Source organism: Lampetra fluviatilis, chromosome 5, assembly GCF_964198595.1.
Source record: "Lampetra fluviatilis chromosome 5, kcLamFluv1.1, whole genome shotgun sequence".
NCBI lineage: Eukaryota > Metazoa > Chordata > Hyperoartia > Petromyzontiformes > Petromyzontidae > Lampetra > Lampetra fluviatilis.
The window spans coordinates 2474572-2501259 of NC_136279.1; the positions used below are offsets into that span (position 1 = coordinate 2474572).

Below are 26688 nucleotides of genomic sequence, written 5' to 3' on the forward strand. Positions count from 1 at the left end.
AGTTGCCTACCGCAACCGTCTCCTTGACCTGGGGCAACCTTCCAACACCGCTTCGGTCTCCAGTCATGATCTACGGCAGCCAGAAGCTTGACCACGATACGCGATCTCTGCACAAAGCTACCATTGGTTTGCGGGTCCGGCAGCGTGTCAGGTTCCAACTTGGGCTGCGTACCAACAAGACACTGCATTGGATCAGCTCCACATCCACCCCCGCAGGCACATTACCGAGCAGACATCCGCGTACCCAGTGTCCGCCAATGAGTCCAGACGTCGCCCCGGGGTCCGCTCTATACCGTGACCCGCGCGTTCCCACAACGAGAACGATGTTTGGCGACCGCCCCTTTGCCGTTGTCACTGCACGCACAAGTGGCCAAGTCGCTGCCGTCGTTGAAAAACGCGTGCAAAACTCTCCTCTTGAGTGGCCACAACTGACACATTTACCATCGCCATGGACTGAGAACTAATGTCAAATGTGTCTGTCGCTTGTGGAGCGTCCTTGGGATGGCTTGCCATGTTGTTGCAGTGCAAATTGCTATCACTATTTCAGCACTGCTGGGCCAAATGTGTATGTTGAACTTCTTTCGCACCGTACGTAGCCAACCTTGATAATCGGAGGTGCGGAGATATTTGCAGGGGAATACATTTGAAAAAAAGTGTTTTATTTAATAACCTATAACCCTAAAATAATGCAGGGGTCTTTGGGGCAAATTGTAAACGGAGCTTAGAATGTATACGTTCACCTTGTCCCCCCACCTCCCCTCAAGGGTTGTATGTAACCATGCACAACTAATAGTGGGAAAATATTAATATTGGTGAGGATTTCAATCACCTTGAAGCGTCTTGTCAAAAGGATGGTGTGTCCCAAATTGTCATGTTCCGGTCTATATTCAAACAACCTTTTTAAAGACACGTTGACACTTTGAAATACATTAATTTAAGTTTATAACTTTGTTTAATAGCCATTCTACTATCATAGTTTTAAACAGAAAGTGTGGCAACATTAGGTATTGGAGAGAATTTTAGATGTCCTGAAAAAGTCCAGAAAAGTAAATTGAGATAAAACATCTTTCAGTCTTATCTTCATATCACCAAGTCGTTATATGCAATTACAGTGCTGTGTCCAAAAGTATCCCACTGTCTTGTGTGAATTAGCAAAATATGACCAATGTAATAACATTCTGCAGATACATGTTTTAGTTAATAATGTTTGGGTGAATCATGGTTTATAAGGCAGCCACAATTCCTGCTGTGATGAACGTCAGTGCCAGCACGAAGTATCCACTCTGCGAGACTTGTGGTATCTTAAATCCTTTTCCAGCATCCCAGGCCTGTTTAAAAAAACGAAGTCACATACAATATGTATTATTGAAAACTGGAATGTTATAATCAATACAAACTGAGTCATGTATCTATCACACAAGCTGTGTGTGACTTATCAACACCTATACTTGGTAAAGGTACATTATATATGTGCACATTTTATATAAACCATCACAAAAATATTGCTCGTCAACTATTAAAAATATCAATTTTTTTAATTAATGTTCAACGACAAGGTTCCAATACTACTATAAAAACTCTCACCATGCGTCATTACACCACCATATAATTAAAATAAACACCATGTCATAAGTTTATATTTTACAAAGAGTGACTAAAGAGTGACATTGAACAAAGCCCATTGCTTAAACCTTACGTTGATTTACAAGGCAGTGCCAGACGCATTCATTTTTTTGGATTCCTTCTTGTGCCTGACAATGAAGTGTCTTTTTGCATGAAAAAGATTTCTAAACAAAAAACAATGGTATGACAATGCCTAACCATTTCACCTCTCTAGATAGCCAACTTACCAGATGTCTGATTCCATTCCAGCTGTGGTACATAAAAGGCCAGGCAATTATAAATTTTCCCATGTAGATCAACGTGCTGTTAACCTCCAGGTTTTTCACAAATTCTAGTTTCGTGGCAAAGTCTCCAGGAAAAAGCAATGCAGCCAAGGCAAATGCTGACACACCTGCGTGCACACACACACACAATAGAAATTTTTATTGGAGCCTCAAAGTTAGCAACATCTTTGAGTGGTAACATACATATTGAGAGTTCAATAAGCATATGCTTATTGTGTAAATGCAAATTTGGAACATTATAAGTATCAAAATATGTATGTATTTTCTACGTGGACTTTTTTTCTCCATGATTGGAATAGAGCATAGAAAATTCCAAGGTATTACATCAACATCCAATAAACCACAATAAAAATTACTCTTAAATCTAGATTTTAAACAAATTCCTTTAGAACTACTTTTTGTGTTTAGTTTGTTGTCCTTCCCCCGCACCTCCCGATTAGCTAATTACGGTGCGAAAGAAGTTCAACATACAGACATAAAATAAGTATGCGCATAGCTCATGAATGTGATCCCACAACATTTCATTATACGCGACTTAAAACACAAACAGTGCCATACATGATGCCATACACTATATTTTCCAAAGTGATATATAACTTTAATCATGTTTTCCTCATATTTAAAGTATTGAAAAATCGCAGGCAATGACCACCAATCCCTCTATTTTAAAATATTGCCTGAGCTTCTTTAACATGTTATTGAACACATCTAAGATGTGCTATTCCATGCTTGGTTTGTCCAATTCTTCGTACACTTTTTTCCATACAAATCCCATCAGACAAATTCTGCTCTGATCGCGTGGTTTACTACGAGTGTTCAAACACAACGTGCAAGTGTCATAATGTGTTGGTGGAAAAAACGTTAAATGTTCTCAACCTGCACTTAAAGCAACTCCTGTTCCACGGTGTGTGATGGACATCAACATTGGTACAGACCATCTGTTGACAGACGTACAAAATGCCTTTAAAACAACACTGAAGTGTAATGCACAACATAACAATTTAATGGATAAATCACCATGGATAATTATTTATAGCTTCATCAGAATTTGCTGTTGATAAATAGTTAATATTTACAATATAATTTCAATCCTGTATTTGTTGATAGGTTGTGTGAGGAAAGCAACATTATTTTCACCTGACATATCTAATTAACAAAATGGAGATCCATATTACTCTCCAAGAGGCTTCAAAAATTAGTATGAATAGTAAATGTCACTGTTTCATTTCTGCACTGAACACAACCTCTAGCTCTGAATATATTAACAATTTTAATAAATGTGGTCAATTCTATGGAAACTCAATTGGAGCATGGGGCACTGAGCCAGATCGATAATAGCAACATTTAGCATATCATTATTTGGCGATTTATGTCGAAATGTTCTTAAACTGCATCCCGGCACAATGCATAACAGCCCATTTCATCATCATGCTTACTAGGCCTGCATTGTTCCTTGTAGCTTCAGTGCCACAGATTTACTCATGAGTACTCTTAATTCCCAAGTTATTTTTTTTTTCACACTGCGTGAAACAATGGTTTTAACTCGTGTTCTAAAAGTGAACAGGGGCTCCTATTTTCATAATACACCACTGAAAATATTTAACAATTCCTTACCTGTAAATGGAGATGTGTGGAGACAGCGGCCGTTGAAGCTGTGTGTTCTTATCCCAAAATTTATCCATTTCTTTCTTGGCTGAGGTTGCCATGGCTACAGAACTGATTAAAAACAAATATACATTACATTTTAACACAAAAGTCCACAAATTTTCGTTTAAATACAAATTCAGAAAAACATTCTAGTTTGAACCTCCTGTAAATTACATGAAAATACAATTATTCATCAATTGTGAAGGTGGCCATGTTTACATAAAATTGTGTTATTTATGAATAGGAACCTATTGTTGAAACAGCTCTCTCGCTGGTTCAGCAGTTCCACTGCTGGATTATATTTTTTTCCACCTGAGGACGACCGCTTGTGTTGCGATCAAAACGTCGTGATATACAGTATTATTTTTGCTTTTATTTTTATACCTACGTGACTTTACCAAAAGAACCAAAGAGTATGGATTCCTGCAGTCACGAAAGCTTCAAATCAACATTAACTACTATTCAAGTGGCTTAATGAATCATGAAAAATTGTGCGTACCATGGTTGTAGAGGAAACGCCGACAGCTGTTTGCGCGCGCAATGGCGCCCTGCAAGTCTGTAAGAGCATATACGGAAACCACGTTTAAAACCAGAGTGCTTCATAATCATATCCATGTTTGCTGTTATTTCAATGCAAGTTCAATACATGGTCTAAGCAATAAAGGCGCCTTACTTACTGCATGGTGCCCAGTGCACAGGTATGTGATTGGGCAACATGCCTCAGCACAGTGGCCCCCAGTGAGCCATGCGGAAAATTGGGCAACAACGCCAAGGAGTAAAACAAACTTCGGTGATTTATTTTATCACTACCTGATGTAATTGTGCTCACTGGTTTTATTGTCACTTTCAATTAATCGACAACTGGATCTCAAGCAATAATTAAAGGTGTTCACATGACATCACGGTCCTACACAAATACAAGGACTCTTTATGGGTTGGGAGTCGTTTTTACCCGATAGCGTATTTTTGTTAAAGTGCAATAACCCCGAAGATGAAGTACAAACAAATACTGTGTAAGGGTAATGAACAACATGTTTTTCAAATATGACGAATATTTGCCAATTTTATTTCAATGTAAAATGACATTGACATAAATAAAAAGTGTTAAAGTAACAAGCTTGTACTTATAACATCCCGATTAAGGAGCCGCTTGCTCTACCTCTGAGCCAGCAGGCTTTTAATGTCTCAATTACTACAAAACGTGACTGCAATTACACAACTGCTGTTGTAGACGGACGTAAAATGCTTCTAATTACGACAGCTGGGTTGTAATATTTAAAAGGCGGCCTTCCAAACGCACTGGCGTGCTCGGCTTTCCCAACCAATTATTGTGCATACATTTGTCCCCAGATGACCTCTCCCGTGCTCCAGTTCGCGTCCACTGTCAGGGTCGTGCAATACAGGAAGCTTATGTTCTCGTGACGAGTTTGACGGCTCTCATACGAGACAGTGTACGCACTGAATTAGTGTTTGCTATTCGTGTTGTCTATTGTACCTGGTGTTCCTACCCAAATGTAATGTTGTCAAACTTTTACTTGAAAAAAACAGATCTTTTCTAAAATCAAATTTTTAAGATATGTGCACTCTCCCCAATTTAAGTTTAGATTACAGTATTTTAATAGTAAAAAGATATATGATAAAAAAGTGCACTACTACGGAGGCCATGCTTACTATAATACTTTCAAATGCGTTATGTGCATGGCAAGTTCTACATACCCCATCATCTGGCCTTGGTTTAAAAAAGCAGCCTCATTCAAAGCACCCTTCGATTGAATTATCGTGCGACCACGGGGGAGCTGGGGGTGGTGCAGATGTCACACAAATTGGACACATATCGGCACCACACTGTGCCTTCCCAAACGCCCGAGACGATGTCCCTCCTCTCTTAGCTCGTGAGTCATGGTGGAGTACCAACCCTTTCAGCGGTCGCGATTTAGTTTACACGGCCAATTAAACGTGCAATACGTGTCTGTGAAAATCAACTCACGTGACAAATTGACATACCACAGCTCATTTGTATTGGCCATTTAAGTCGACCACCTTTTAGGCTTTCCCACCTCAAATGCTTGGGCCACCTTCCGTGAAAGCGCGTTTGGTCTCAGTGGGTTACAAAGGGACCTTTCCACTGTGCGGAGTGTGTAAACACCGCGTTCCGAAAGAAATAAGAATAGGCTTGATCCTTTCTGGCAATAAAATAGGCGAATTTTTTTATGTGTGGCTAAATGGTCACTGGTCGCTTTTTGGCGTTGTTCTCTGCTGTTTCTGGTGTAGATCAATCAGCCTCAAAGAACATGCAAACATATTATCAGAGTATGTTTTTTTGTGTGCATGTTCACCACAAGTACATGTGGTTAATACAAACATGATTCCTTGCAAAAGGTCATCTGTTTGGTGTTTGAACACCTTAACAACCTGTTTCATTGCCAGAAAGACCAAAACCTATTCTTATTTTCCCATAATTTAATACTTCCAAAAAGGTCCCGCACTGCGTCACAGAGTCCGCATACCAAGTCCCGCGGCTCTCACAACCCACAAGGTCAGCGCCTCACGGCCGCATCCTTCCACGAGCCCCTACGGCTCAAGCCTGGCTACTTCGCGTCTTGGTGGTGATGGTGGTGATGATGATGGTGGTGGTGATGATAGTGGTGGTGGTGATGATGATGATGATGGTGGTGGCACCGCTGCCTGCTCCATATCAAGACGCCCGGAGCTGTTACGCATTCGCCCCTTCTCCTACGGAACTCCCCTTACAGTGTCCCTCTCATGTGCGACCTCTGAGTGCCCACTCCGATACGCAAACACCCACCCCACCATTATCAGCAGCAGCCATGGTCAATCTACAGCTGGATGAAGACCTCCTCAAGCCCCTCACGAACCCGCGATGTCAACGATCAGCACCTGTCCATTTAATCGCTCCGTCTCCACGATAGTGGTCACCTTTCGGAACGCGAGACACAACTACCGTGGAAACAAAGATCTATTTGCGAATGTGGTGTCTGTAAGACGTCGCGATGTCCGTGTTGGCTGTGCGCTGTGGTTCTTGTTGATATTTAGTGTAAGTTCCGACGCTTACTCCGCAACCCACCTTAACAGCAGCGCCATCTTCTTCTCTCTGACCCCTCCGAGTATCGCGAGAAGTCAGCGCGAGAAGTCAGCACGATCCCGTGCGGGAACCCGCCCCGCCCCTTTACACGCCTCGCCCCGCCCCTATGCAAGCCTCGCCCCTACCCCCCCCCGCCCCACCGCTCCCACGCCCCCACCCTAACCACGTGATTCTCTGCCAAGACCGAAAGATGGCCGATGCCAACCATTTTTGGAATCAATTCCATGTTCCATTCACAAATAATTATCAATAGGTGGCATCGATTTGAATTTTCGATTCCTATTCCAAACTCCATCCCGCCACAAAATAATGACGCACTTTTCTTACAAACAATTTATTTGGTTGCAATGCATTGTTGCTGGATTAATACAGCATTAACAATGTACTAATTGATAAATAAAGATGAAGTACAGAAACAGATTAAATATGAACTGAATGTTCTGTAGTTACCTGAATGTTTATCAAACACTTTAGGAAACCTACAAATGCATATATTAATAATAAAAGTACATATTTAAACTATGAAGAATCACATTTCAAGCAGAGATTACTATAATAAATTAACCAAGAAATCATATAAATTCACACCAATGACCAGTTTAGATTTTTTAAACCTATATCCAATGAACGATTCACACTATAACTATTTGCATACTAACCACTTGAACAATGTGTGTCAACTACAGCACAGATTCTAGGACGGGAAACGATTCGTGTTGACTAGTTGGAACTCAGTCTTGAGTGTTTCTGTGAAATTACCTCTCCTCCGGGTGTGGTCGAAGTCCCTTCCTCTCACTCGGCACTTCTGACATCTTCTTATCGTATAGCTGCTGATGTAGATGCACACAAGCAACTACAATTTCACATTGAGGTGGTAAAAACTATTCTGAGCCCAACGTGGGCTCAAACCCACGACCCTGAGATTAAGAGTCTCATGCGCTACCGACTGAACTAGCCTAGCTGCTGTTGTAAGTGTCCCCAGTCGAACTTGGGGGATTGTGAGTCAAGTAACCCACAGTATATTTCAGAAAAAAACATGACAATACGTAAAAGGTAATTTGATTGTTTTCATCATGCATGCTAAATTGGTCCACAGAAATGCACAATAGTCGTCAAAGGAAATCACAAAATTATTGAGCGCCCAACGTGGGGCTCGAACCCACGACCCTGAGATTAAGAGTCTCATGCTCTATGGACTGAACTAGCTGGACTGCTGAGGTGTGACCCCAGTATAATTTTGGGGGATTGTGAGTCGTGACAAATAATATATTTCATAAACATGATAAAAAGCAAAAGGAAATTCGATTGCTTTCATCATGTGTGCGAAATTGGTCCACAGAAATGCACAATGGAAGTCAAAGCAAATCACAAAAGTATTCTGCGCCCAACGTGGGGCTCGGACCCACGACCCTGAGATTAAGAGTCTCATGCTCTACCGACTGAGCTAGCCGGGCTTCTGTGGTGAGTGACCCCTGCCTAACTTGGGGTCATTGTGAGTCATGTCACCCACCGGATTAAAAAAAAAACATGACAATAAGTAAAAGGTAATACTGGTAGGAACCTCTGGTTACACCATCCCACAGGGGATTATTTTGACCGTCGTGGATTCCAAATATGGGAAGGGTGGGTGGGGCTGGGTGGAGAGGGGATAGGTGGGGAGGGAGGGGATGGGTGCGGAAGGCGGCCACGGCACTCAATCTCTACATTTAATCCGCCAATTCGTTGAGCCATCATTCGAGGCAAGGTCACTTCCGAATCGTATAGAGCTCAGTGGGCCCTGTCCGGTCAAAATAAAACCTTTAGTTGAGCACTACACATGTCTGCACAGGGCACTGTACACACGTGTGTTGTAAGGCTTGTGCCCGCCCTAACAGTCGGCCATATTTGCAGAATACACCACGCCGCCGTTGACCCTGGCCACCCATCGTTCCTACCAGCTCCCTCCGCAGGAATGTGTTTCGATTGTTTTCATCATGCGTGCTAAATTGGTCCACAGAAATGCACAATGGTAGTCAAAGCAAATCACAAAATTATTATGCGCCCAACGTGGGGCTCGAACCCACGACCCTGAGATTAAGAGTCTCATGCTCTACCGACTGAGCTAGCCGGGCTGCTGTGGTGAGTGTCCCCTGTCTAACTTGGGGTGATTGTGAGTCATGTCACCCACCGTATATTTAAAAAAAACATGAATTTAAGCAAAAAGGAATTAGTAAGTTTAAAGACTGTCTAGTTAATTGATCTACATAAATGGACAATTTAAGTCCATGGGAATCACACGTTGTTTCTGCACCAAACATGGGGCTCAAACCCACGACCCTGAGATCAAGAGTCTCTAGATCGACCGACTGAACTAGCCCAGCTACTGTTGTAAGTGTCCCCAGTCGAACTTGGGGTGATTGTGAGTCAAGTGACCCACAGTATATTTCTGAAAACATGACAAAAGCAAAAGGTAATTCGATTGTTATCATCATGTGTGCGAAATTGGCCCACAGAGATGCACAATGGTAGTCAAAGCAAATCACAAAATTATTCTGCGCCCAACGTGGGGCTCGAACCCACGACCCTGAGATTAAGAGTCTCATGCTCTACCGACTGAGCTAGCCGGGCTTCCGTGGTGTATTATCGCTGCCTAACTTGGGGTGATTGTGAGTCATGTCACCCACCGTATTAAAAAAAAACTTGACAATAAGTAACAGGTAATACTGGTAGGAACCTCTGGTTACACCAGCCCACAGGGGATTATTTTGTCCGTCGTGGATTCCAAATATGGGAAGGGTGGGTGGGGCTGGGTGGAGAGGGGAGGGTGGGGAGGGGCTGGGTGAGGAGGGGAGTTTGGGGAGGGGATGGGTGGGGAGGGAGGGGATGGGTGCGGAAGGCGGCCACGGCACTCAATCTCTACATTTAATCCGCCAATTCGTTGAGCCATCATTCGAGGCAAGGTCACTTCCGAACCGTATAGAGCTCAGTGGGCCCTGTCCGGTCAAAATAAAACCTTTAGTTGAGCACTACACATGTCTGCACAGGGCACTGTACACACGTGTGTTGTAAGGCTTGTGCCCGCCCTAACAGTCGGCCATATTTGCAGAATACACCACGCCGCCGTTGACCCTGGCCACCCATCGTTCCTACCAGCTCCCTCCGCAGGAATGTGTTTCGATTGTTTTCATCATGCGTGCTAAATTGGTCCACAGAAATGCACAATGGTAGTCAAAGCAAATCACAAAATTATTATGCGCCCAACGTGGGGCTCGAACCCACGACCCTGAGATTAAGAGTCTCATGCTCTACCGACTGAGCTAGCCGGGCTGCTGTGGTGAGAGTCCCCTGTCTAACTTGGGGTGATTGTGAGTCATGTCACCCACCGTATATTTAAAAAAAACATGAATTTAAGCAAAAAGGAATTAGTAAGTTTAAAGACTGCCTAGTTAATTGATCTACATAAATGGACAATTTAAGTCCATGGGAATCACACGTTGTTTCTGCACCAAACATGGGGCTCAAACCCACGACCCTGAGATCAAGAGTCTCTAGATCGACCGACTGAACTAGCCCAGCTACTGTTGTAAGTGTCCCAAGTCGAACTTGGGGTGATTGTGAGTCAAGTGACCCACAGTATATTTCTGAAAACATGACAAAAGCAAAAGGTAATTCGATTGTTTTCATCATGTGTGCGAAATTGGTCCACAGAAATGCACAATAGTTGTCAAATAGAAATCACAAAATTGCTGAGCGCCCAACGTGGGGCTCGAACCCACGACCCTGAGATTAAGAGTCTCATGCTCTACCGACTGAGCTAGCCGGGCTTCCGTGGTGTATTATCGCTGCCTAACTTGGGGTGATTGTGAGTCATGTCACCCACCGTATTAAAAAAAAACTTGACAATAAGTAACAGGTAATACTGGTAGGAACCTCTGGTTACACCAGCCCACAGGGGATTATTTTGTCCGTCGTGGATTCCAAATATGGGAAGGGTGGGTGGGGCTGGGTGGAGAGGGGAGGGTGGGGAGGGGCTGGGTGAGGAGGGGAGTTTGGGGAGGGGATGGGTGGGGAGGGAGGGGATGGGTGCGGAAGGCGGCCACGGCACTCAATCTCTACATTTAATCCGCCAATTCGTTGAGCCATCATTCGAGGCAAGGTCACTTCCGAACCGTATAGAGCTCAGTGGGCCCTGTCCGGTCAAAATAAAACCTTTAGTTGAGCACTACACATGTCTGCACAGGGCACTGTACACACGTGTGTTGTAAGGCTTGTGCCCGCCCTAACAGTCGGCCATATTTGCAGAATACACCACGCCGCCGTTGACCCTGGCCACCCATCGTTCCTACCAGCTCCCTCCGCAGGAATGTGTTTCGATTGTTTTCATCATGCGTGCTAAATTGGTCCACAGAAATGCACAATGGTAGTCAAAGCAAATCACAAAATTATTATGCGCCCAACGTGGGGCTCGAACCCACGACCCTGAGATTAAGAGTCTCATGCTCTACCGACTGAGCTAGCCGGGCTGCTGTGGTGAGAGTCCCCTGTCTAACTTGGGGTGATTGTGAGTCATGTCACCCACCGTATATTTAAAAAAAACATGAATTTAAGCAAAAAGGAATTAGTAAGTTTAAAGACTGCCTAGTTAATTGATCTACATAAATGGACAATTTAAGTCCATGGGAATCACACGTTGTTTCTGCACCAAACATGGGGCTCAAACCCACGACCCTGAGATCAAGAGTCTCTAGATCGACCGACTGAACTAGCCCAGCTACTGTTGTAAGTGTCCCAAGTCGAACTTGGGGTGATTGTGAGTCAAGTGACCCACAGTATATTTCTGAAAACATGACAAAAGCAAAAGGTAATTCGATTGTTTTCATCATGTGTGCGAAATTGGTCCACAGAAATGCACAATAGTTGTCAAATAGAAATCACAAAATTGCTGAGCGCCCAACGTGGGGCTCGAACCCACGACCCTGAGATTAAGAGTCTCATGCTCTACCGACTGAGCTAGCCGGGCTGCTGTGGTGAGTGACCCCTGTCTAACTTGAGGTGATTGTGAGTCATGTCACCCACCGTATATTTAAAAAAAACATGAATTTAAGCAAAACGGAATTAGTAAGTTTAAAGATTATCTAGTTAATTGATCTACATAAATGGACAATTTAAGTCCATGGGAATCACACGTTGTTTCTGCACCAAAAATGGGGCTCAAACCCACGACCCTGAGATCAAGAGTCTCTAGCTCGACCGACTGAACTAGCCTAGCTACTGTTGTAAGTGTCCCCAGTCGAACTTTCAGAAAACATGACTAAAAGCAAAAGGTAATTCGATTGTTTTCATCATGTGTGCGAAGTTGGTCCACAGAGATGCACAATGGTAGTCAAAGTAAATCACAAAATTATTGAGCGCCCAACGTGGGGCTCAAACCCACGACCCTGAGATAAAGCGTCTCATGCTCTACCGACTGAACTAGCCTAGCTACTGTTGTAAGTGTCCCCAGTCGAACTTGGGGTGATTGTGAGTCAAGTGACCCACAGTATATTTCAGAAAACATGACAATAAGTAAAAAGTAATTCGATTGTTTTCATCATGCGTGCTAAATTGGTCCACAGAAATGCACAATAGTCGCCAAAGGAAATCACAAAATTATTGAGCGCCCAACGTGGGGCTCGAACCCACGACCCTGAGATTAAGAGTCTCATGCTCTACCGACTGAGCTAGCCGGGCTTCTGTGGTGTGTTATCGCTGCCTAACTTGGGGTCATTGTGAGTCATGTCACCCACCGTATTAAAAAAAAACATGACAATAAGTAACAATACTGGTAGGAACCTCTGGTTACACCAGCCCACAGGGGATTATTTTGTCCGTCGTGGATTCCAAATATGGGAAGGGTGGGTGGGGCTGGGTGGAGAGGGGAGGGTGGGGAGGGGCTGGGTGAGGAGGGGAGTTTGGGGAGGGGAGGGGATGGGTGGGGAGGGAGGGGATGGGTGCGGAAGGCGGCCACGACACTCAATCTCTACATTTAATCCGCCAATTCGTTGAGCCATCAATCGAGGCAAGGTCACTTCCGAATCGTATAGAGCTCAGTGGGCCCTGCCCGGTCAAAATAAAACCTTTAGTTGAGCACTACACATGTCTGCACAGGGCACTGTACACACGTGTGTTTATAAGGCTTGTGCCCGCCCTAGCAGTCGGCCATATTTGCGGAATACACCACGCCGCCGTTGACCCTGGCCACCCATCGTTCCTACCAGCTCCCTCCACAGGAATGTGTTTCGATTGTTTTCATCATGCGTGCTAAATTGATCCACAGAAATGCACAATAGTCGTCAAAGGAAATCACAACATTATTGAGCGCCCAACGTGGGGCTCGAACCCACGACCCTGAGATCAAGAGTCTCATGCTCTATCGACTGAACTAGCCTAGCTGCTGTTGTAAGTGTCCCCAGTCGAACTTGGGGTGATTGTGAGTCAAGTGACCCACAGTATATTTCAGAAAACATGACAATAAGTAAAAGGTAATTCGATTGTTTTCATCATGCGTGCTAAATTGGTCCACAGAAATGCACAATTGTCGTCAAAGGAAATAACAAAATTGCTGAGCGCCCAACGTGGGGCTCGAACCCACGACCCTGAGATTAAGAGTCTCATTCTCTACCGACTGAGCTAGCAGGGCTGCTGTGGTGAGTGACCCCTGTCTAACTTGAGGTGATTGTGAGTCATGTCACCCACCGTATATTTCAAAAAAACATTAATTTATGCAAAAAGGAATTAGTAAGTTTAAAGCCTGTCTAGTTTATTGATCTACATAAATGGACATATTAAGTCCATGGGAATCACACGTTGTTTCTGCACCAAAAATGGGGCTCAAACCCACGACCCTGAGATCAAGAGTCTCTAGCTCGACCGACTGAACTAGCCTAGCTACTGTTGTAAGTGTCCCCAGTCGAACTTGGGGTGAATGTGAGTCAAGTGACCCACAGCATATTTCAGAAAACATGACAAAAAGCAAAAGGTAATTCGATTGTTTTCATCATGTGTGCGAAATTGGCCCACAGAGATGCACAATGATAGTCAAAGTAAATCACAACATAATTCTGCGCCCAACGTGGGGCTCGAACCCACGACCCTGAGATTAAGAGTCTCATGCTCTACCGACTGAGCTAGCCGGGCTTCTGTGGTGAGTGACCCCTGTCTAACTTGAGGTGATTGTGAGTCATGTCACCCACCGTATATTAAAAAAAAAACGTGAATTTAAGTAAAAAGGAATTAGTAAGTTTAAAGACTGTCTAGTTAATTGATCTACATAAATGGACAATTTAAGTCCATGGGAATCACACGTTGTTTCTGCACCAAAAATGGGGCTCAAACCCACGACCCTGAGATCAAGAGTCTCATGCGCTATCGACTGAACTAGCCTAGCTGCTGTTGTAAGTGTCCCCAGTCGAGCTTGGGGTGATTGAGAGTCAAGTGACCCACAGTATATTTCAGAAAAAACATGACAATACGTAAAAGGTAATTAGATTGTTTTCATCATGCATGCTAAATTGGTCCACAGAAATGCACAATAGTCGTCAAAGGAAATCACAAAATTATTGAGCGCCCAACGTGGGGCTCGAACCCACGACCCTGAGATTAAGAGTCTCATGCTCTACCGACTGAGCTAGCCGGGCTTCCGTGGTGTGTTATCGCTGCCTAACTTGGGGTGATTGTGAGTCATGTCACCCACCGTATTAAAAAAAAACTTGACAATAAGTAACAGGTAATACTGGTAGGAACCTCTGGTTACACCAGCCCACAGGGGATTATTTTGTCCGTCGTGGATTCCAAATATGGGAAGGGTGGGTGGGGCTGGGTGGAGAGGGGAGGGTGGGGAGGGGCTGGGTGAGGAGGGGAGTTTGGGGAGGGGATGGGTGGGGAGGGAGGGGATGGGTGGGGAGGGAGGGGATGGGTGGGGAGGGAGGGGATGGGTGGGGAGGGAGGGGATGGGTGGGGAGGGAGGGGATGGGTGGGGAGGGAGGGGATGGGTGGGGAGGGAGGGGATGGGTGGGGAGGGAGGGGATGGGTGCGGAAGGCGGCCACGGCACTCAATCTCTACATTTAATCCGCCAATTCGTTGAGCCATCATTCGAGGCAAGGTCACTTCCGAATCGTATAAAGCTCAGTGGGCCCTGTCCGGTCAAAATAAAACCTTTAGTTGAGCACTACACATGTCTGCACAGGGCACTGTACACACGTGTGTTGTAAGGCTTGTGCCCGCCCTAACAGTCGGCCATATTTGCAGAATACACCACGCCGCCTTTGACCCTGGCCACCCATCGTTCCTACCAGCTCCCTCCGCAGAAATGTATTTCGATTGTTTTCATCATGCGTGCTAAATTGGTCCACAGAAATGCACAATGGTAGTCAAACCAAATCCAAAATAATTATGCGCCCAACGTGGGGCTCGAACCCACGACCCTGAGATTAAGAGTCTCATGCTCTACCGACTGAGCTAGCCGGGCTGCTGTGGTGAGTGACCCCTGTCTAACTTGGGGTGATTGTGAGTCATGTCACCCACCGTATATTTCAAAAAAACATTAATTTATGCAAAAAGGAATTAGTAAGTTTAAAGCCTGTCTAGTTTATTGATCTACATAAATGGACATATTAAGTCCATGGGAATCACACGTTGTTTCTGCACCAAAAATGGGGCTCAAACCCACGACCCTGAGATCAAGAGTCTCTAGCTCGACCGACTGAACTAGCCTAGCTACTGTTGTAAGTGTCCCCAGTCGAACTTGGGGTGAATGTGAGTCAAGTGACCCACAGAATATTTCAGAAAACATGACAAAAAGCAAAACGTAATTCGATTGTTTTCATCATGTGTGCGAAATTGGCCCACAGAGATGCACAATGGTAGTCAAAGTAAATCACAAAAAAATTCTGCGCCCAACGTGGGGCTCGAACCCACGACCCTGAGATTAAGAGTCTCATGCTCTACCGACTGAGCTAGCCGGGCTTCTGTGGTGAGTGACCCCTGTCTAACTTGAGGTGATTGTGAGTCATGTCACCCACCGTATATTCAAAAAAAAACGTGAATTTAAGTAAAAAGGAATTAGTAAGTTTAAAGACTGTCTAGTTAATTGATCTACATAAATGGACAATTTAAGTCCATGGGAATCACACGTTGTTTCTGCACCAAAAATGGGGCTCAAACCCACGACCCTGAGATCAAGAGTCTCATGCGCTATCGACTGAACTAGCCTAGCTGCTGTTGTAAGTGTCCCCAGTCGAGCTTGGGGTGATTGTGAGTCAAGTGACCCACAGTATATTTCAGAAAACATGACAATAAGTAAAAGGTAATTCGATTGTTTTCATCATGCGTGCTAAATTGGTCCACAGAAATGCACAATAGTTGTCAAATAGAAATCACAAAATTGCTGAGAGCCCAACGTGGGGCTCGAACCCACGACCCTGAGATTAAGAGTCTCATGCTCTACCGACTGAGCTAGCCGGGCTGCTGTGGTGAGTGACCCCTGTCTAACTTGAGGTGATTGTGAGTCATGTCACCCACCGTATATTTCAAAAAAAACATGAATTTAAGCAAAACGGAATTAGTAAGTTTAAAGATTATCTAGTTAATTGATCTACATAAATGGACAATTTAAGTCCATGGGAATCACACGTTGTTTCTGCACCAAAAATGGGGCTCAAACCCACGACCCTGAGATCAAGAGTCTCTAGCTCGACCGACTGAACTAGCCTAGCTACTGTTGTAAGTGTCCCCAGTCGAACTTTCAGAAAACATGACAAAAAGCAAAAGGTAATTCGATTGTTTTCATCATGTGTGCGAAGTTGGTCCACAGAGATGCACAATGGTAGTCAAAGTAAATCACAAAATTATTGAGCGCCCAACGTGGGGCTCAAACCCACGACCCTGAGATAAAGCGTCTCATGCTCTACCGACTGAACTAGCCTAGCTGCTGTTGTAAGTGTCCCCAGTCGAACTTGGGGTGATTATGAGTCAAGTGACCCACAGTATATTTCAGAAAACATGACAATAAGTAAAAAGTAATTCGATTGTTTTCATCATGCGTGCTAAATTGGTCCACAGAAATGCACAATAGTCGTCAAAGGAAATCACAAAATTATTGAGCGCCCAACGTGGGGCTCGAACCCACGACCCTGAGATTAAGAGTCTCATGCTCTACCGACTGAGCTAGCCGGGCTTCTGTGGTGTGTTATCGCTGCCTAACTTGGGGTCATTGTGAGTCATGTCACCCACCGTATTAAAAAAAAACATGACAATAAGTAACAATACTGGTAGGAACCTCTGGTTACACCAGCCCACAGGGGATTATTTTGTCCGTCGTGGATTCCAAATATGGGAAGGGTGGGTGGGGCTGGGTGGAGAGGGGAGGGTGGGGAGGGGCTGGGTGAGGAGGGGAGTTTGGGGAGGGGAGGGGATGGGTGGGGAGGGAGGGGATGGGTGCGGAAGGCGGCCACGACACTCAATCTCTACATTTAATCCGCCAATTCGTTGAGCCATCAATCGAGGCAAGGTCACTTCCGAATCGTATAGAGCTCAGTGGGCCCTGCCCGGTCAAAATAAAACCTTTAGTTGAGCACTACACATGTCTGCACAGGGCACTGTACACACGTGTGTTTATAAGGCTTGTGCCCGCCCTAGCAGTCGGCCATATTTGCGGAATACACCACGCCGCCGTTGACCCTGGCCACCCATCGTTCCTACCAGCTCCCTCCACAGGAATGTGTTTCGATTGTTTTCATCATGCGTGCTAAATTGATCCACAGAAATGCACAATAGTCGTCAAAGGAAATCACAACATTATTGAGCGCCCAACGTGGGGCTCGAACCCACGACCCTGAGATCAAGAGTCTCATGCTCTATCGACTGAACTAGCCTAGCTGCTGTTGTAAGTGTCCCCAGTCGAACTTGGGGTGATTGTGAGTCAAGTGACCCACAGTATATTTCAGAAAACATGACAATAAGTAAAAGGTAATTCGATTGTTTTCATCATGCGTGCTAAATTGGTCCACAGAAATGCACAATTGTCGTCAAAGGAAATAACAAAATTGCTGAGCGCCCAACGTGGGGCTCGAACCCACGACCCTGAGATTAAGAGTCTCATGCTCTACCGACTGAGCTAGCAGGGCTGCTGTGGTGAGTGACCCCTGTCTAACTTGAGGTGATTGTGAGTCATGTCACCCACCGTATATTTCAAAAAAACATTAATTTATGCAAAAAGGAATTAGTAAGTTTAAAGCCTGTCTAGTTTATTGATCTACATAAATGGACATATTAAGTCCATGGGAATCACACGTTGTTTCTGCACCAAAAATGGGGCTCAAACCCACGACCCTGAGATCAAGAGTCTCTAGCTCGACCGACTGAACTAGCCTAGCTACTGTTGTAAGTGTCCCCAGTCGAACTTGGGGTGAATGTGAGTCAAGTGACCCACAGCATATTTCAGAAAACATGACAAAAAGCAAAAGGTAATTCGATTGTTTTCATCATGTGTGCGAAATTGGCCCACAGAGATGCACAATGGTAGTCAAAGTAAATCCCAACATAATTCTGCGCCCAACGTGGGGCTCGAACCCACGACCCTGAGATTAAGAGTCTCATGCTCTACCGACTGAGCTAGCCGGGCTTCTGTGGTGAGTGATCCCTGTCTAACTTGAGGTGATTGTGAGTCATGTCACCCACCGTATATTAAAAAAAAAACGTGAATTTAAGTAAAAAGGAATTAGTAAGTTTAAAGACTGTCTAGTTAATTGATCTACATAAATGGACAATTTAAGTCCATGGGAATCACACGTTGTTTCTGCACCAAAAATGGGGCTCAAACCCACGACCCTGAGATCAAGAGTCTCATGCGCTATCGACTGAACTAGCCTAGCTGCTGTTGTAAGTGTCCCCAGTCGAGCTTGGGGTGATTGAGAGTCAAGTGACCCACAGTATATTTCAGAAAAAACATGACAATACGTAAAAGGTAATTAGATTGTTTTCATCATGCATGCTAAATTGGTCCACAGAAATGCACAATAGTCGTCAAAGGAAATCACAAAATTATTGAGCGCCCAACGTGGGGCTCGAACCCACGACCCTGAGATTAAGAGTCTCATGCTCTACCGACTGAGCTAGCCGGGCTTCTGTGGTGTGTTATCGCTGCCTAACTTGGGGTGATTGTGAGTCATGTCACCCACCGTATTAAAAAAAAAACATGACAATAAGTAATAGGTAATACTGGTAGGAACCTCTGGTTACACCAGCCCACAGGGGATTATTTTGTCCGTCGTGGATTCCAAATATGGGAAGGGTGGGTGGGGCTGGGTGGAGAGGGGAGGGTGGGGAGGGGCTGGGTGAGGAGGGGAGTTTGGGGAGGGGATGGGTGGGGAGGGAGGGGATGGGTGGGGAGGGAGGGGATGGGTGGGGAGGGAGGGGATGGGTGGGGAGGGAGGGGATGGGTGGGGAGGGAGGGGATGGGTGGGGAGGGGAGGGAGGGGATGGGTGCGGAAGGCGGCCACGGCACTCAATCTCTACATTTAATCCGCCAATTCGTTGAGCCATCATTCGAGGCAAGGTCACTTCCGAATCGTATAAAGCTCAGTGGGCCCTGTCCGGTCAAAATAAAACCTTTAGTTGAGCACTACACATGTCTGCACAGGGCACTGTACACACGTGTGTTGTAAGGCTTGTGCCCGCCCTAACAGTCGGCCATATTTGCAGAATACACCACGCCGCCTTTGACCCTGGCCACCCATCGTTCCTACCAGCTCCCTCCGCAGAAATGTATTTCGATTGTTTTCATCATGCGTGCTAAATTGGTCCACAGAAATGCACAATGGTAGTCAAACCAAATCCAAAATAATTATGCGCCCAACGTGGGGCTCGAACCCATGACCCTGAGATTAAGAGTCTCATGCTCTACCGACTGAGCTAGCCGGGCTGCTGTGGTGAGTGACCCCTGTCTAACTTTGGGTGATTGTGAGTCATGTCACCCACCGTATATTTCAAAAAAACATTAATTTATGCAAAAAGGAATTAGTAAGTTTAAAGCCTGTCTAGTTTATTGATCTACATAAATGGACATATTAAGTCCATGGGAATCACACGTTGTTTCTGCACCAAAAATGGGGCTCAAACCCACGACCCTGAGATCAAGAGTCTCTAGCTCGACCGACTGAACTAGCCTAGCTACTGTTGTAAGTGTCCCCAGTCGAACTTGGGGTGAATGTGAGTCAAGTGACCCACAGCATATTTCAGAAAACATGACAAAAAGCAAAACGTAATTCGATTGTTTTCATCATGTGTGCGAAATTGGCCCACAGAGATGCACAATGGTAGTCAAAGTAAATCACAAAAAAATTCTGCGCCCAACGTGGGGCTCGAACCCACGACCCTGAGATTAAGAGTCTCATGCTCTACCGACTGAGCTAGCCGGGCTTCTGTGGTGAGTGACCCCTGTCTAACTTGAGGTGATTGTGAGTCATGTCACCCACCGTATATTTAAAAAAAAACGTGAATTTAAGTAAAAAGGAATTAGTAAGTTTAAAGACTGTCTAGTTAATTGATCTACATAAATGGACAATTTAAGTCCATGGGAATCACACGTTGTTTCTGCACCAAAAATGGGGCTCAAACCCACGACCCTGAGATCAAGAGTCTCATGCGCTATCGACTGAACTAGCCTAGCTGCTGTTGTAAGTGTCCCCAGTCGAGCTTGGGGTGATTGTGAGTCAAGTGACCCACAGTATATTTCAGAAAAAACATGACAATACGTAAAAGGTAATTAGATTGTTTTCATCATGCATGCTAAATTGGTCCACAGAAATGCACAATAGTCGTCAAAGGAAATCACAAAATTATTGAGCGCCCAACGTGGGGCTCGAACACACGACCCTGAGATTAAGAGTCTCATGCTCTACCGACTGAGCTAGCCGGGCTTCTGTGGTGTGTTATCGCTGCCTAACTTGGGGTGATTGTGAGTCATGTCACCCACCGTATTAAAAAAAAACATGACAATAAGTAACAGGTAATACTGGTAGGAAACTCTGGTTACACCAGCCCACAGGGGATTATTTTGTCCGTCGTGGATTCCAAATATGGGAAGGGTGGGTGGGGCTGGGTGGAGAGGGGAGGGTGGGGAGGGGCTGGGTGAGGAGGGGAGTTTGGGGAGGGGATGGGTGGGGAGGGAGGGGATGGGTGCGGAAGGCGGCCACGGCACTCAATCTCTACATTTAATCCGCCAATTCGTTGAGCCATCATTCGAGGCAAGGTCACTTCCGAATCGTATAGAGCTCAGTGGGCCCTGTCCGGTCAAAATAAAACCTTTAGTTGAGCACTACACATGTCTGCACAGGGCACTGTACACACGTGTGTTGTAAGGCTTGTGCCCGCCCTAACAGTCGGCCATATTTGCAGAATACACCACGCCGCCTTTGACCCTGGCCACCCATCGTTCCTACCAGCTCCCTCCGCAGAAATGTATTTCGATTGTTTTCATCATGCGTGCTAAATTGGTCCACAGAAATGCACAATGGTAGTCAAACCAAATCCAAAATTATTATGCGCCCAACGTGGGGCTCGAACCCACGACCCTGAGATTAAGAGTCTCATGCTCTACCGACTGAGCTAGCCGGGCTGCTGTGGTGAGTGACCCCTGTCTAACTTGGGGTGATTGTGAGTCATGTCACCCACCGTATATTTCAAAAAAACATTAATTTAAGCAAAAAGGAATTAGTAAGTTTAAAGACTGTCTAGTTAATTGATCTACATAAATGGACAATTTAAGTCCATGGGAATCACACGTTGTTTCTGCACCCAACATGGGGCTCAAACCCACGACCCTGAGATCAAGAGTCTCTAGATCGACCGACTGAACTAGCCTAGCTACTGTTGTAAGTGTCCCCAGTCGAACTTGGGGTGATTGTGAGTCAAGTGACCCACAGTATATTTCAGAAAACATGACAAAAGCAAAAGGTAATTCGATTGTTTTCATCATGTGTGCGAAATTGGCCCACAGAGATGCACAATGGTAGTCAAAGCAAATCACAAAATTATTCTGCGCCAACGTGGGGCTCGAACCCACGACCCTGAGATTAAGAGTCTCATGCTCTACCGACTGAGCTCGCCGGGCTGCTGTGGTGAGTGACCCCTGTCTAACTTGGGGTGATTGTGAGTCATGTCACCCACCGTATTAAAAAAAAAACATGACAATAAGTAACAGGTAATACTGGTAGGAACCTCTGGTTACACCAGCCCACAGGGGATTCTTTTGTCCGTCGTGGATTCCAAATATGGGAAGGGTGGGTGGGGCTGGGTGGAGAGGGGAGGGTGGGGAGGGGCTGGGTGAGGAGGGGAGTTTGGGGAGGGGATGGGTGGGGAGGGAGGGGATGGGTGCGGAAGGCGGCCACGGCACTCAATCTCTACATTTAATCCGCCAATTCGTTGAGCCATCATTCGAGGCAAGGTCACTACCGAATCGTATAGAGCTCAGTGGGCCCTGTCCGGTCAAAATAAAACCTTTAGTTGAGCACTACACATGTCTGCACAGGGCACTGCACACACGTGTGTTGTAAGGCTTGTGCCCGCCCTAACAGTCGGCCATATTTGCAGAATACACCACGCCGCCGTTGACCCTGGCCACCCATCGTTCCTACCAGCTCCCTCCGCAGGAATGTGTTTCGATTGTTTTCATCATGCGTGCTAAATTGGTCCACAGAAATGCACAATGGTAGTCAAAGCAAATCACAAAATTATTATGCGCCCAACGTGGGGCTCGAACCCACGACCCTGAGATTAAGAGTCTCATGCTCTACCGACTGAGCTAGCCGGGCTGCTGTGGTGAGTGTCCCCTGTCTAACTTGGGGTGATTGTGAGTCATGTCACCCACCGTATATTTAAAAAAAACATGAATTTAAGCAAAAAGGAATTAGTAAGTTTAAAGACTGTCTAGTTAATTGATCTACATAAATGGACAATTTAAGTCCATGGGAATCACACGTTGTTTCTGCATCCAACATGGGGCTCAAACCCACGACCCTGAGATCAAGAGTCTCTAGATCGACCGACTGAACTAGCCCAGCTACTGTTGTAAGTGTCCCCAGTCGAACTTGGGGTGATTGTGAGTCAAGTGACCCACAGTATATTTCAGAAAACATGACAAAAGCAAAAGGTAATTCGATTGTTTTCATCATGTGTGCGAAATTGGCCCACAGAGATGCACAATGGTAGTCAAAGCAAATCACAAAATTATTCTGCGCCCAACGTGGGGCTCGAACCCACGACCCTGAGATTAAGAGTCTCATGCTCTACCGACTGAGCTAGCCGGGCTTCCGTGGTGTATTATCGCTGCCTAACATGGGGTGATTGTGAGTCATGTCACCCACCGTATTAAAAAAAAACTTGACAATAAGTAACAGGTAATACTGGTAGGAACCTCTGGTTACACCAGCCCACAGGGGATTATTTTGTCCGTCGTGGATTCCAAATATGGGAAGGGTGGGTGGGGCTGGGTAGAGAGGGGAGGGTGGGGAGGGGCTGGGTGAGGAGGGGAGTTTGGGGAGGGGATGGGTGGGGAGGGAGGGGATGGGTGCGGAAGGCGGCCACGGCACTCAATCTCTACATTTAATCCGCCAATTCGTTGAGCCATCATTCGAGGCAAGGTCACTTCCGAATCGTATAGAGCTCAGTGGGCCCTGTCCGGTCAAAATAAAACCTTTAGTTGAGCACTACACATGTCTGCACAGGGCACTGTACACACGTGTGTTGTAAGGCTTGTGCCCGCCCTAACAGTCGGCCATATTTGCAGAATACACCACGCCGCCGTTGACCCTGGCCACCCATCGTTCCTACCAGCTCCCTCCGCAGGAATGTGTTTCGATTGTTTTCATCATGCGTGCTAAATTGGTCCACAGAAATGCACAATGGTAGTCAAAGCAAATCACAAAATTATTATGCGCCCAACGTGGGGCTCGAACCCACGACCCTGAGATTAAGAGTCTCATGCTCTACCGACTGAGCTAGCCGGGCTGCTGTGGTGAGTGTCCCCTGTCTAACTTGGGGTGATTGTGAGTCATGTCACCCACCGTATATTTAAAAAAAACATGAATTTAAGCAAAAAGGAATTAGTAAGTTTAAAGACTGTCTAGTTAATTGATCTACATAAATGGACAATTTAAGTCCATGGGAATCACACGTTGTTTCTGCACCAAACATGGGGCTCAAACCCACGACCCTGAGATCAAGAGTCTCTAGATCGACCGACTGAACTAGCCCAGCTACTGTTGTAAGTGTCCCAAGTCGAACTTGGGGTGATTGTGAGTCAAGTGACCCACAGTATATTTCTGAAAACATGACAAAAGCAAAAGGTAATTCGATTGTTTTCATCATGTGTGCGAAATTGGCCCACAGAGATGCACAATGGTAGTCAAAGCAAATCACAAAATTATTCTGCGCCCAACGTGGGGCTCGAACCCACGACCCTGAGATTAAGAGTCTCATGCTCTACCGACTGAGCTAGCCGGGCTTCCGTGGTGTGTTTTCGCTGCCTAACTTGGGGTGATTGTGAGTCATGTCACCCACCGTATTAAAAAAAAAACTTGACAATAAGTAACAGGTAATACTGGTAGGAACCTCTGGTTACACCAGCCCACAGGGGATTATTTTGTCCGTCGTGGATTCCAAATATGGGAAGGGTGGGTGGGGCTGGGTGGAGAGGGGAGGGTGGGGAGGGGCTGGGTGAGGAGGGGAGTTTGGGGAGGGGATGGGTGGGGAGGGAGGGGATGGGTGCGGAAGGCGGCCACGGCACTCAATCTCTACATTTAATCCGCCAATTCGTTGAGCCATCATTCGAGGCAAGGTCACTTCTGAATCGTATAGAGCTCAGTGGGCCCTGTCCGGTCAAAATAAAACCTTTAGTTGAGCACTACACATGTCTGCACAGGGCACTGCACACACGTGTGTTGTAAGGCTTGTGCCCGCCCTAACAGTCGGCCATATTTGCAGAATACACCACACCGCCGTTGACCCTGGCCACCCATCGTTCCTACCAGCTCCCTCCGCAGGAATGTGTTTCGATTGTTTTCATCATGCGTGCTAAATTGGTCCACAGAAATGCACAATGGTAGTCAAAGCAAATCACAAAATTATTATGCGTCCAACGTGGGGCTCGAACCCACGACCCTGAGATTAAGAGTCTCATGCTCTACCGACTGAGCTAGCCGGGCTGCTGTGGTGAGTGTCCCCTGTCTAACTTGGGGTGATTGTGAGTCATGTCACCCACCGTATATTTTAAAAAAACATGAATTTAAGCAAAAAGGAATTAGTAAGTTTAAAGACTGTCTAGTTAATTGAACTACATAAATGGACAATTTAAGTCCATGGGAATCACACGTTGTTTCTGCACCCAACATGGGGCTCAAACCCACGACCCTGAGATCAAGAGTCTCTAGATCGACCGACTGAACTAGCCCAGCTACTGTTGTAAGTGTCCCCAGTCGAACTTGGGGTGATTGTGAGTCAAGTGACCCACAGTATATTTCAGAAAACATGACAAAAGCAAAAGGTAATTCGATTGTTTTCATCATGTGTGCGAAATTGGCCCACAGAGATGCACAATGGTAGTCAAAGAAAATCACAAAATTATTCTGCGCCCAACGTGGGGCTCGAACCCACGACCCTGAGATTAAGAGTCTCATGCTCTACCGACTGAGCTAGCCGGGCTTCTGTGGTGTGTTATCGCTGCCTAACTTGGGGTCATTGTGAGTCATGTCACCAACCGCATAAAAAAAACATGACAATAAGTAACAGGTAATACTGGTAGGAACCTCTGGTTACACCAGCCCACAGGGGATTATTTTGTCCGTCGTGGATTCCAAATATGGGAAGGGTGGGTGGGGCTGGGTGGAGAGGGGAGGGTGGGGAGGGGCTGGGTGAGGAGGGGAGTTTGGGGAGGGGATGGGTGGGGAGGGAGGGGATGGGTGCGGAAGGCGGCCACGGCACTCAATCTCTACATTTAATCCGCCAATTCGTTGAGCCATCATTCGAGGCAAGGTCACTTCTGAATCGTATAGAGCTCAGTGGGCCCTGTCCGGTCAAAATAAAACCTTTAGTTGAGCACTACACATGTCTGCACAGGGCACTGCACACACGTGTGTTGTAAGGCTTGTGCCCGCCCTAACAGTCGGCCATATTTGCAGAATACACCACACCGCCGTTGACCCTGGCCACCCATCGTTCCTACCAGCTCCCTCCGCAGGAATGTGTTTCGATTGTTTTCATCATGCGTGCTAAATTGGTCCACAGAAATTCACAATGGTAGTCAAAGCAAATCACAAAATTATTATGCGCCCAACGTGGGGCTCGAACCCACGACCCTGAGATTAAGAGTCTCATGCTCTACCGACTGAGCTAGCCGGGCTGCTGTGGTGAGTGTCCCCTGTCTAACTTGGGGTGATTGTGAGTCATGTCACCCACCGTATATTTAAAAAAAACATGAATTTAAGCAAAAAGGAATTAGTAAGTTTAAAGACTGTCTAGTTAATTGAACTACATAAATGGACAATTTAAGTCCATGGGAATCACACGTTGTTTCTGCACCCAACATGGGGCTCAAACCCACGACCCTGAGATCAAGAGTCTCTAGATCGACCGACTGAACTAGCCCAGCTACTGTTGTAAGTGTCCCCAGTCGAACTTGGGGTGATTGTGAGTCAAGTGACCCACAGTATATTTCAGAAAACATGACAAAAGCAAAAGGTAATTCGATTGTTTTCATCATGTGTGCGAAATTGGCCCACAGAGATGCACAATGGTAGTCAAAGCAAATCACAAAATTATTCTGCGCCCAACGTGGGGCTCGCACCCACGACCCTGAGATTAAGAGTCTCATGCTCTACCGACTGAGCTAGCCGGGCTTCCGTGGTGTATTATCGCTGCCTAACTTGGGGTGATTGTGAGTCATGTCACCCACCGTATTAAAAAAAAACTTGACAATAAGTAACAGGTAATACTGGTAGGAACCTCTGGTTACACCAGCC

At 45.8% G+C, this 26688-nt stretch overlaps 1 protein-coding gene and 34 non-coding genes across 35 annotated transcripts; all 35 read right to left on the minus strand.

The window, feature by feature from the left end:
* Positions 1 to 638: 638 nt before the first annotated feature.
* Positions 639 to 6728, minus strand: SDHC (succinate dehydrogenase complex subunit C). Its single transcript, XM_078856398.1, has 6 exons — positions 6640 to 6728; positions 4054 to 4110; positions 3522 to 3623; positions 2784 to 2845; positions 1851 to 2014; positions 639 to 1328 (listed from the first exon to the last, which is right to left on the minus strand). The coding sequence occupies exons 1-6, from the start codon at positions 6654 to 6656 to the stop codon at positions 1224 to 1226; spliced, it is 507 nt and encodes a 168-aa protein (XP_078712524.1). The 5' UTR covers positions 6657 to 6728; the 3' UTR covers positions 639 to 1223.
* A 1067-nt stretch (positions 6729 to 7795) lies between these two features.
* TRNAK-CUU (transfer RNA lysine (anticodon CUU)) lies at positions 7796 to 7868 on the minus strand. The gene has a single exon. It is a non-coding gene; the product is annotated as a tRNA-Lys (tRNA).
* Positions 7869 to 8038: 170 nt separating this feature from the next.
* TRNAK-CUU (transfer RNA lysine (anticodon CUU)) lies at positions 8039 to 8111 on the minus strand. Its single transcript has one exon. It is a non-coding gene; the product is annotated as a tRNA-Lys (tRNA).
* Positions 8112 to 8695: 584 nt separating this feature from the next.
* On the minus strand, positions 8696 to 8768 carry TRNAK-CUU (transfer RNA lysine (anticodon CUU)). The gene has a single exon. It is a non-coding gene; the product is annotated as a tRNA-Lys (tRNA).
* A 423-nt stretch (positions 8769 to 9191) lies between these two features.
* Positions 9192 to 9264, minus strand: TRNAK-CUU (transfer RNA lysine (anticodon CUU)). The gene has a single exon. It is a non-coding gene; the product is annotated as a tRNA-Lys (tRNA).
* Positions 9265 to 9890: 626 nt separating this feature from the next.
* On the minus strand, positions 9891 to 9963 carry TRNAK-CUU (transfer RNA lysine (anticodon CUU)). The gene has a single exon. It is a non-coding gene; the product is annotated as a tRNA-Lys (tRNA).
* A 424-nt stretch (positions 9964 to 10387) lies between these two features.
* TRNAK-CUU (transfer RNA lysine (anticodon CUU)) lies at positions 10388 to 10460 on the minus strand. The gene has a single exon. It is a non-coding gene; the product is annotated as a tRNA-Lys (tRNA).
* Positions 10461 to 11086: 626 nt separating this feature from the next.
* Positions 11087 to 11159, minus strand: TRNAK-CUU (transfer RNA lysine (anticodon CUU)). The gene has a single exon. It is a non-coding gene; the product is annotated as a tRNA-Lys (tRNA).
* A 424-nt stretch (positions 11160 to 11583) lies between these two features.
* Positions 11584 to 11656, minus strand: TRNAK-CUU (transfer RNA lysine (anticodon CUU)). Its single transcript has one exon. It is a non-coding gene; the product is annotated as a tRNA-Lys (tRNA).
* Positions 11657 to 12293: 637 nt separating this feature from the next.
* TRNAK-CUU (transfer RNA lysine (anticodon CUU)) lies at positions 12294 to 12366 on the minus strand. The gene has a single exon. It is a non-coding gene; the product is annotated as a tRNA-Lys (tRNA).
* Positions 12367 to 12994: 628 nt separating this feature from the next.
* Positions 12995 to 13067, minus strand: TRNAK-CUU (transfer RNA lysine (anticodon CUU)). The gene has a single exon. It is a non-coding gene; the product is annotated as a tRNA-Lys (tRNA).
* A 175-nt stretch (positions 13068 to 13242) lies between these two features.
* Positions 13243 to 13315, minus strand: TRNAK-CUU (transfer RNA lysine (anticodon CUU)). Its single transcript has one exon. It is a non-coding gene; the product is annotated as a tRNA-Lys (tRNA).
* A 424-nt stretch (positions 13316 to 13739) lies between these two features.
* Positions 13740 to 13812, minus strand: TRNAK-CUU (transfer RNA lysine (anticodon CUU)). Its single transcript has one exon. It is a non-coding gene; the product is annotated as a tRNA-Lys (tRNA).
* A 427-nt stretch (positions 13813 to 14239) lies between these two features.
* Positions 14240 to 14312, minus strand: TRNAK-CUU (transfer RNA lysine (anticodon CUU)). The gene has a single exon. It is a non-coding gene; the product is annotated as a tRNA-Lys (tRNA).
* Positions 14313 to 15070: 758 nt separating this feature from the next.
* On the minus strand, positions 15071 to 15143 carry TRNAK-CUU (transfer RNA lysine (anticodon CUU)). Its single transcript has one exon. It is a non-coding gene; the product is annotated as a tRNA-Lys (tRNA).
* A 424-nt stretch (positions 15144 to 15567) lies between these two features.
* TRNAK-CUU (transfer RNA lysine (anticodon CUU)) lies at positions 15568 to 15640 on the minus strand. Its single transcript has one exon. It is a non-coding gene; the product is annotated as a tRNA-Lys (tRNA).
* Positions 15641 to 16066: 426 nt separating this feature from the next.
* Positions 16067 to 16139, minus strand: TRNAK-CUU (transfer RNA lysine (anticodon CUU)). Its single transcript has one exon. It is a non-coding gene; the product is annotated as a tRNA-Lys (tRNA).
* A 638-nt stretch (positions 16140 to 16777) lies between these two features.
* On the minus strand, positions 16778 to 16850 carry TRNAK-CUU (transfer RNA lysine (anticodon CUU)). Its single transcript has one exon. It is a non-coding gene; the product is annotated as a tRNA-Lys (tRNA).
* Positions 16851 to 17478: 628 nt separating this feature from the next.
* On the minus strand, positions 17479 to 17551 carry TRNAK-CUU (transfer RNA lysine (anticodon CUU)). Its single transcript has one exon. It is a non-coding gene; the product is annotated as a tRNA-Lys (tRNA).
* Positions 17552 to 17726: 175 nt separating this feature from the next.
* TRNAK-CUU (transfer RNA lysine (anticodon CUU)) lies at positions 17727 to 17799 on the minus strand. Its single transcript has one exon. It is a non-coding gene; the product is annotated as a tRNA-Lys (tRNA).
* A 424-nt stretch (positions 17800 to 18223) lies between these two features.
* TRNAK-CUU (transfer RNA lysine (anticodon CUU)) lies at positions 18224 to 18296 on the minus strand. The gene has a single exon. It is a non-coding gene; the product is annotated as a tRNA-Lys (tRNA).
* A 427-nt stretch (positions 18297 to 18723) lies between these two features.
* On the minus strand, positions 18724 to 18796 carry TRNAK-CUU (transfer RNA lysine (anticodon CUU)). Its single transcript has one exon. It is a non-coding gene; the product is annotated as a tRNA-Lys (tRNA).
* Positions 18797 to 19522: 726 nt separating this feature from the next.
* TRNAK-CUU (transfer RNA lysine (anticodon CUU)) lies at positions 19523 to 19595 on the minus strand. The gene has a single exon. It is a non-coding gene; the product is annotated as a tRNA-Lys (tRNA).
* A 424-nt stretch (positions 19596 to 20019) lies between these two features.
* TRNAK-CUU (transfer RNA lysine (anticodon CUU)) lies at positions 20020 to 20092 on the minus strand. Its single transcript has one exon. It is a non-coding gene; the product is annotated as a tRNA-Lys (tRNA).
* Positions 20093 to 20519: 427 nt separating this feature from the next.
* On the minus strand, positions 20520 to 20592 carry TRNAK-CUU (transfer RNA lysine (anticodon CUU)). The gene has a single exon. It is a non-coding gene; the product is annotated as a tRNA-Lys (tRNA).
* A 625-nt stretch (positions 20593 to 21217) lies between these two features.
* TRNAK-CUU (transfer RNA lysine (anticodon CUU)) lies at positions 21218 to 21290 on the minus strand. Its single transcript has one exon. It is a non-coding gene; the product is annotated as a tRNA-Lys (tRNA).
* Positions 21291 to 21711: 421 nt separating this feature from the next.
* On the minus strand, positions 21712 to 21785 carry TRNAK-CUU (transfer RNA lysine (anticodon CUU)). Its single transcript has one exon. It is a non-coding gene; the product is annotated as a tRNA-Lys (tRNA).
* A 627-nt stretch (positions 21786 to 22412) lies between these two features.
* TRNAK-CUU (transfer RNA lysine (anticodon CUU)) lies at positions 22413 to 22485 on the minus strand. The gene has a single exon. It is a non-coding gene; the product is annotated as a tRNA-Lys (tRNA).
* Positions 22486 to 22908: 423 nt separating this feature from the next.
* TRNAK-CUU (transfer RNA lysine (anticodon CUU)) lies at positions 22909 to 22981 on the minus strand. The gene has a single exon. It is a non-coding gene; the product is annotated as a tRNA-Lys (tRNA).
* Positions 22982 to 23607: 626 nt separating this feature from the next.
* On the minus strand, positions 23608 to 23680 carry TRNAK-CUU (transfer RNA lysine (anticodon CUU)). Its single transcript has one exon. It is a non-coding gene; the product is annotated as a tRNA-Lys (tRNA).
* A 423-nt stretch (positions 23681 to 24103) lies between these two features.
* TRNAK-CUU (transfer RNA lysine (anticodon CUU)) lies at positions 24104 to 24176 on the minus strand. The gene has a single exon. It is a non-coding gene; the product is annotated as a tRNA-Lys (tRNA).
* Positions 24177 to 24803: 627 nt separating this feature from the next.
* Positions 24804 to 24876, minus strand: TRNAK-CUU (transfer RNA lysine (anticodon CUU)). The gene has a single exon. It is a non-coding gene; the product is annotated as a tRNA-Lys (tRNA).
* A 423-nt stretch (positions 24877 to 25299) lies between these two features.
* TRNAK-CUU (transfer RNA lysine (anticodon CUU)) lies at positions 25300 to 25372 on the minus strand. The gene has a single exon. It is a non-coding gene; the product is annotated as a tRNA-Lys (tRNA).
* Positions 25373 to 25996: 624 nt separating this feature from the next.
* Positions 25997 to 26069, minus strand: TRNAK-CUU (transfer RNA lysine (anticodon CUU)). Its single transcript has one exon. It is a non-coding gene; the product is annotated as a tRNA-Lys (tRNA).
* Positions 26070 to 26492: 423 nt separating this feature from the next.
* Positions 26493 to 26565, minus strand: TRNAK-CUU (transfer RNA lysine (anticodon CUU)). Its single transcript has one exon. It is a non-coding gene; the product is annotated as a tRNA-Lys (tRNA).
* Between the last annotated feature and the right edge of the window lie 123 nt (positions 26566 to 26688).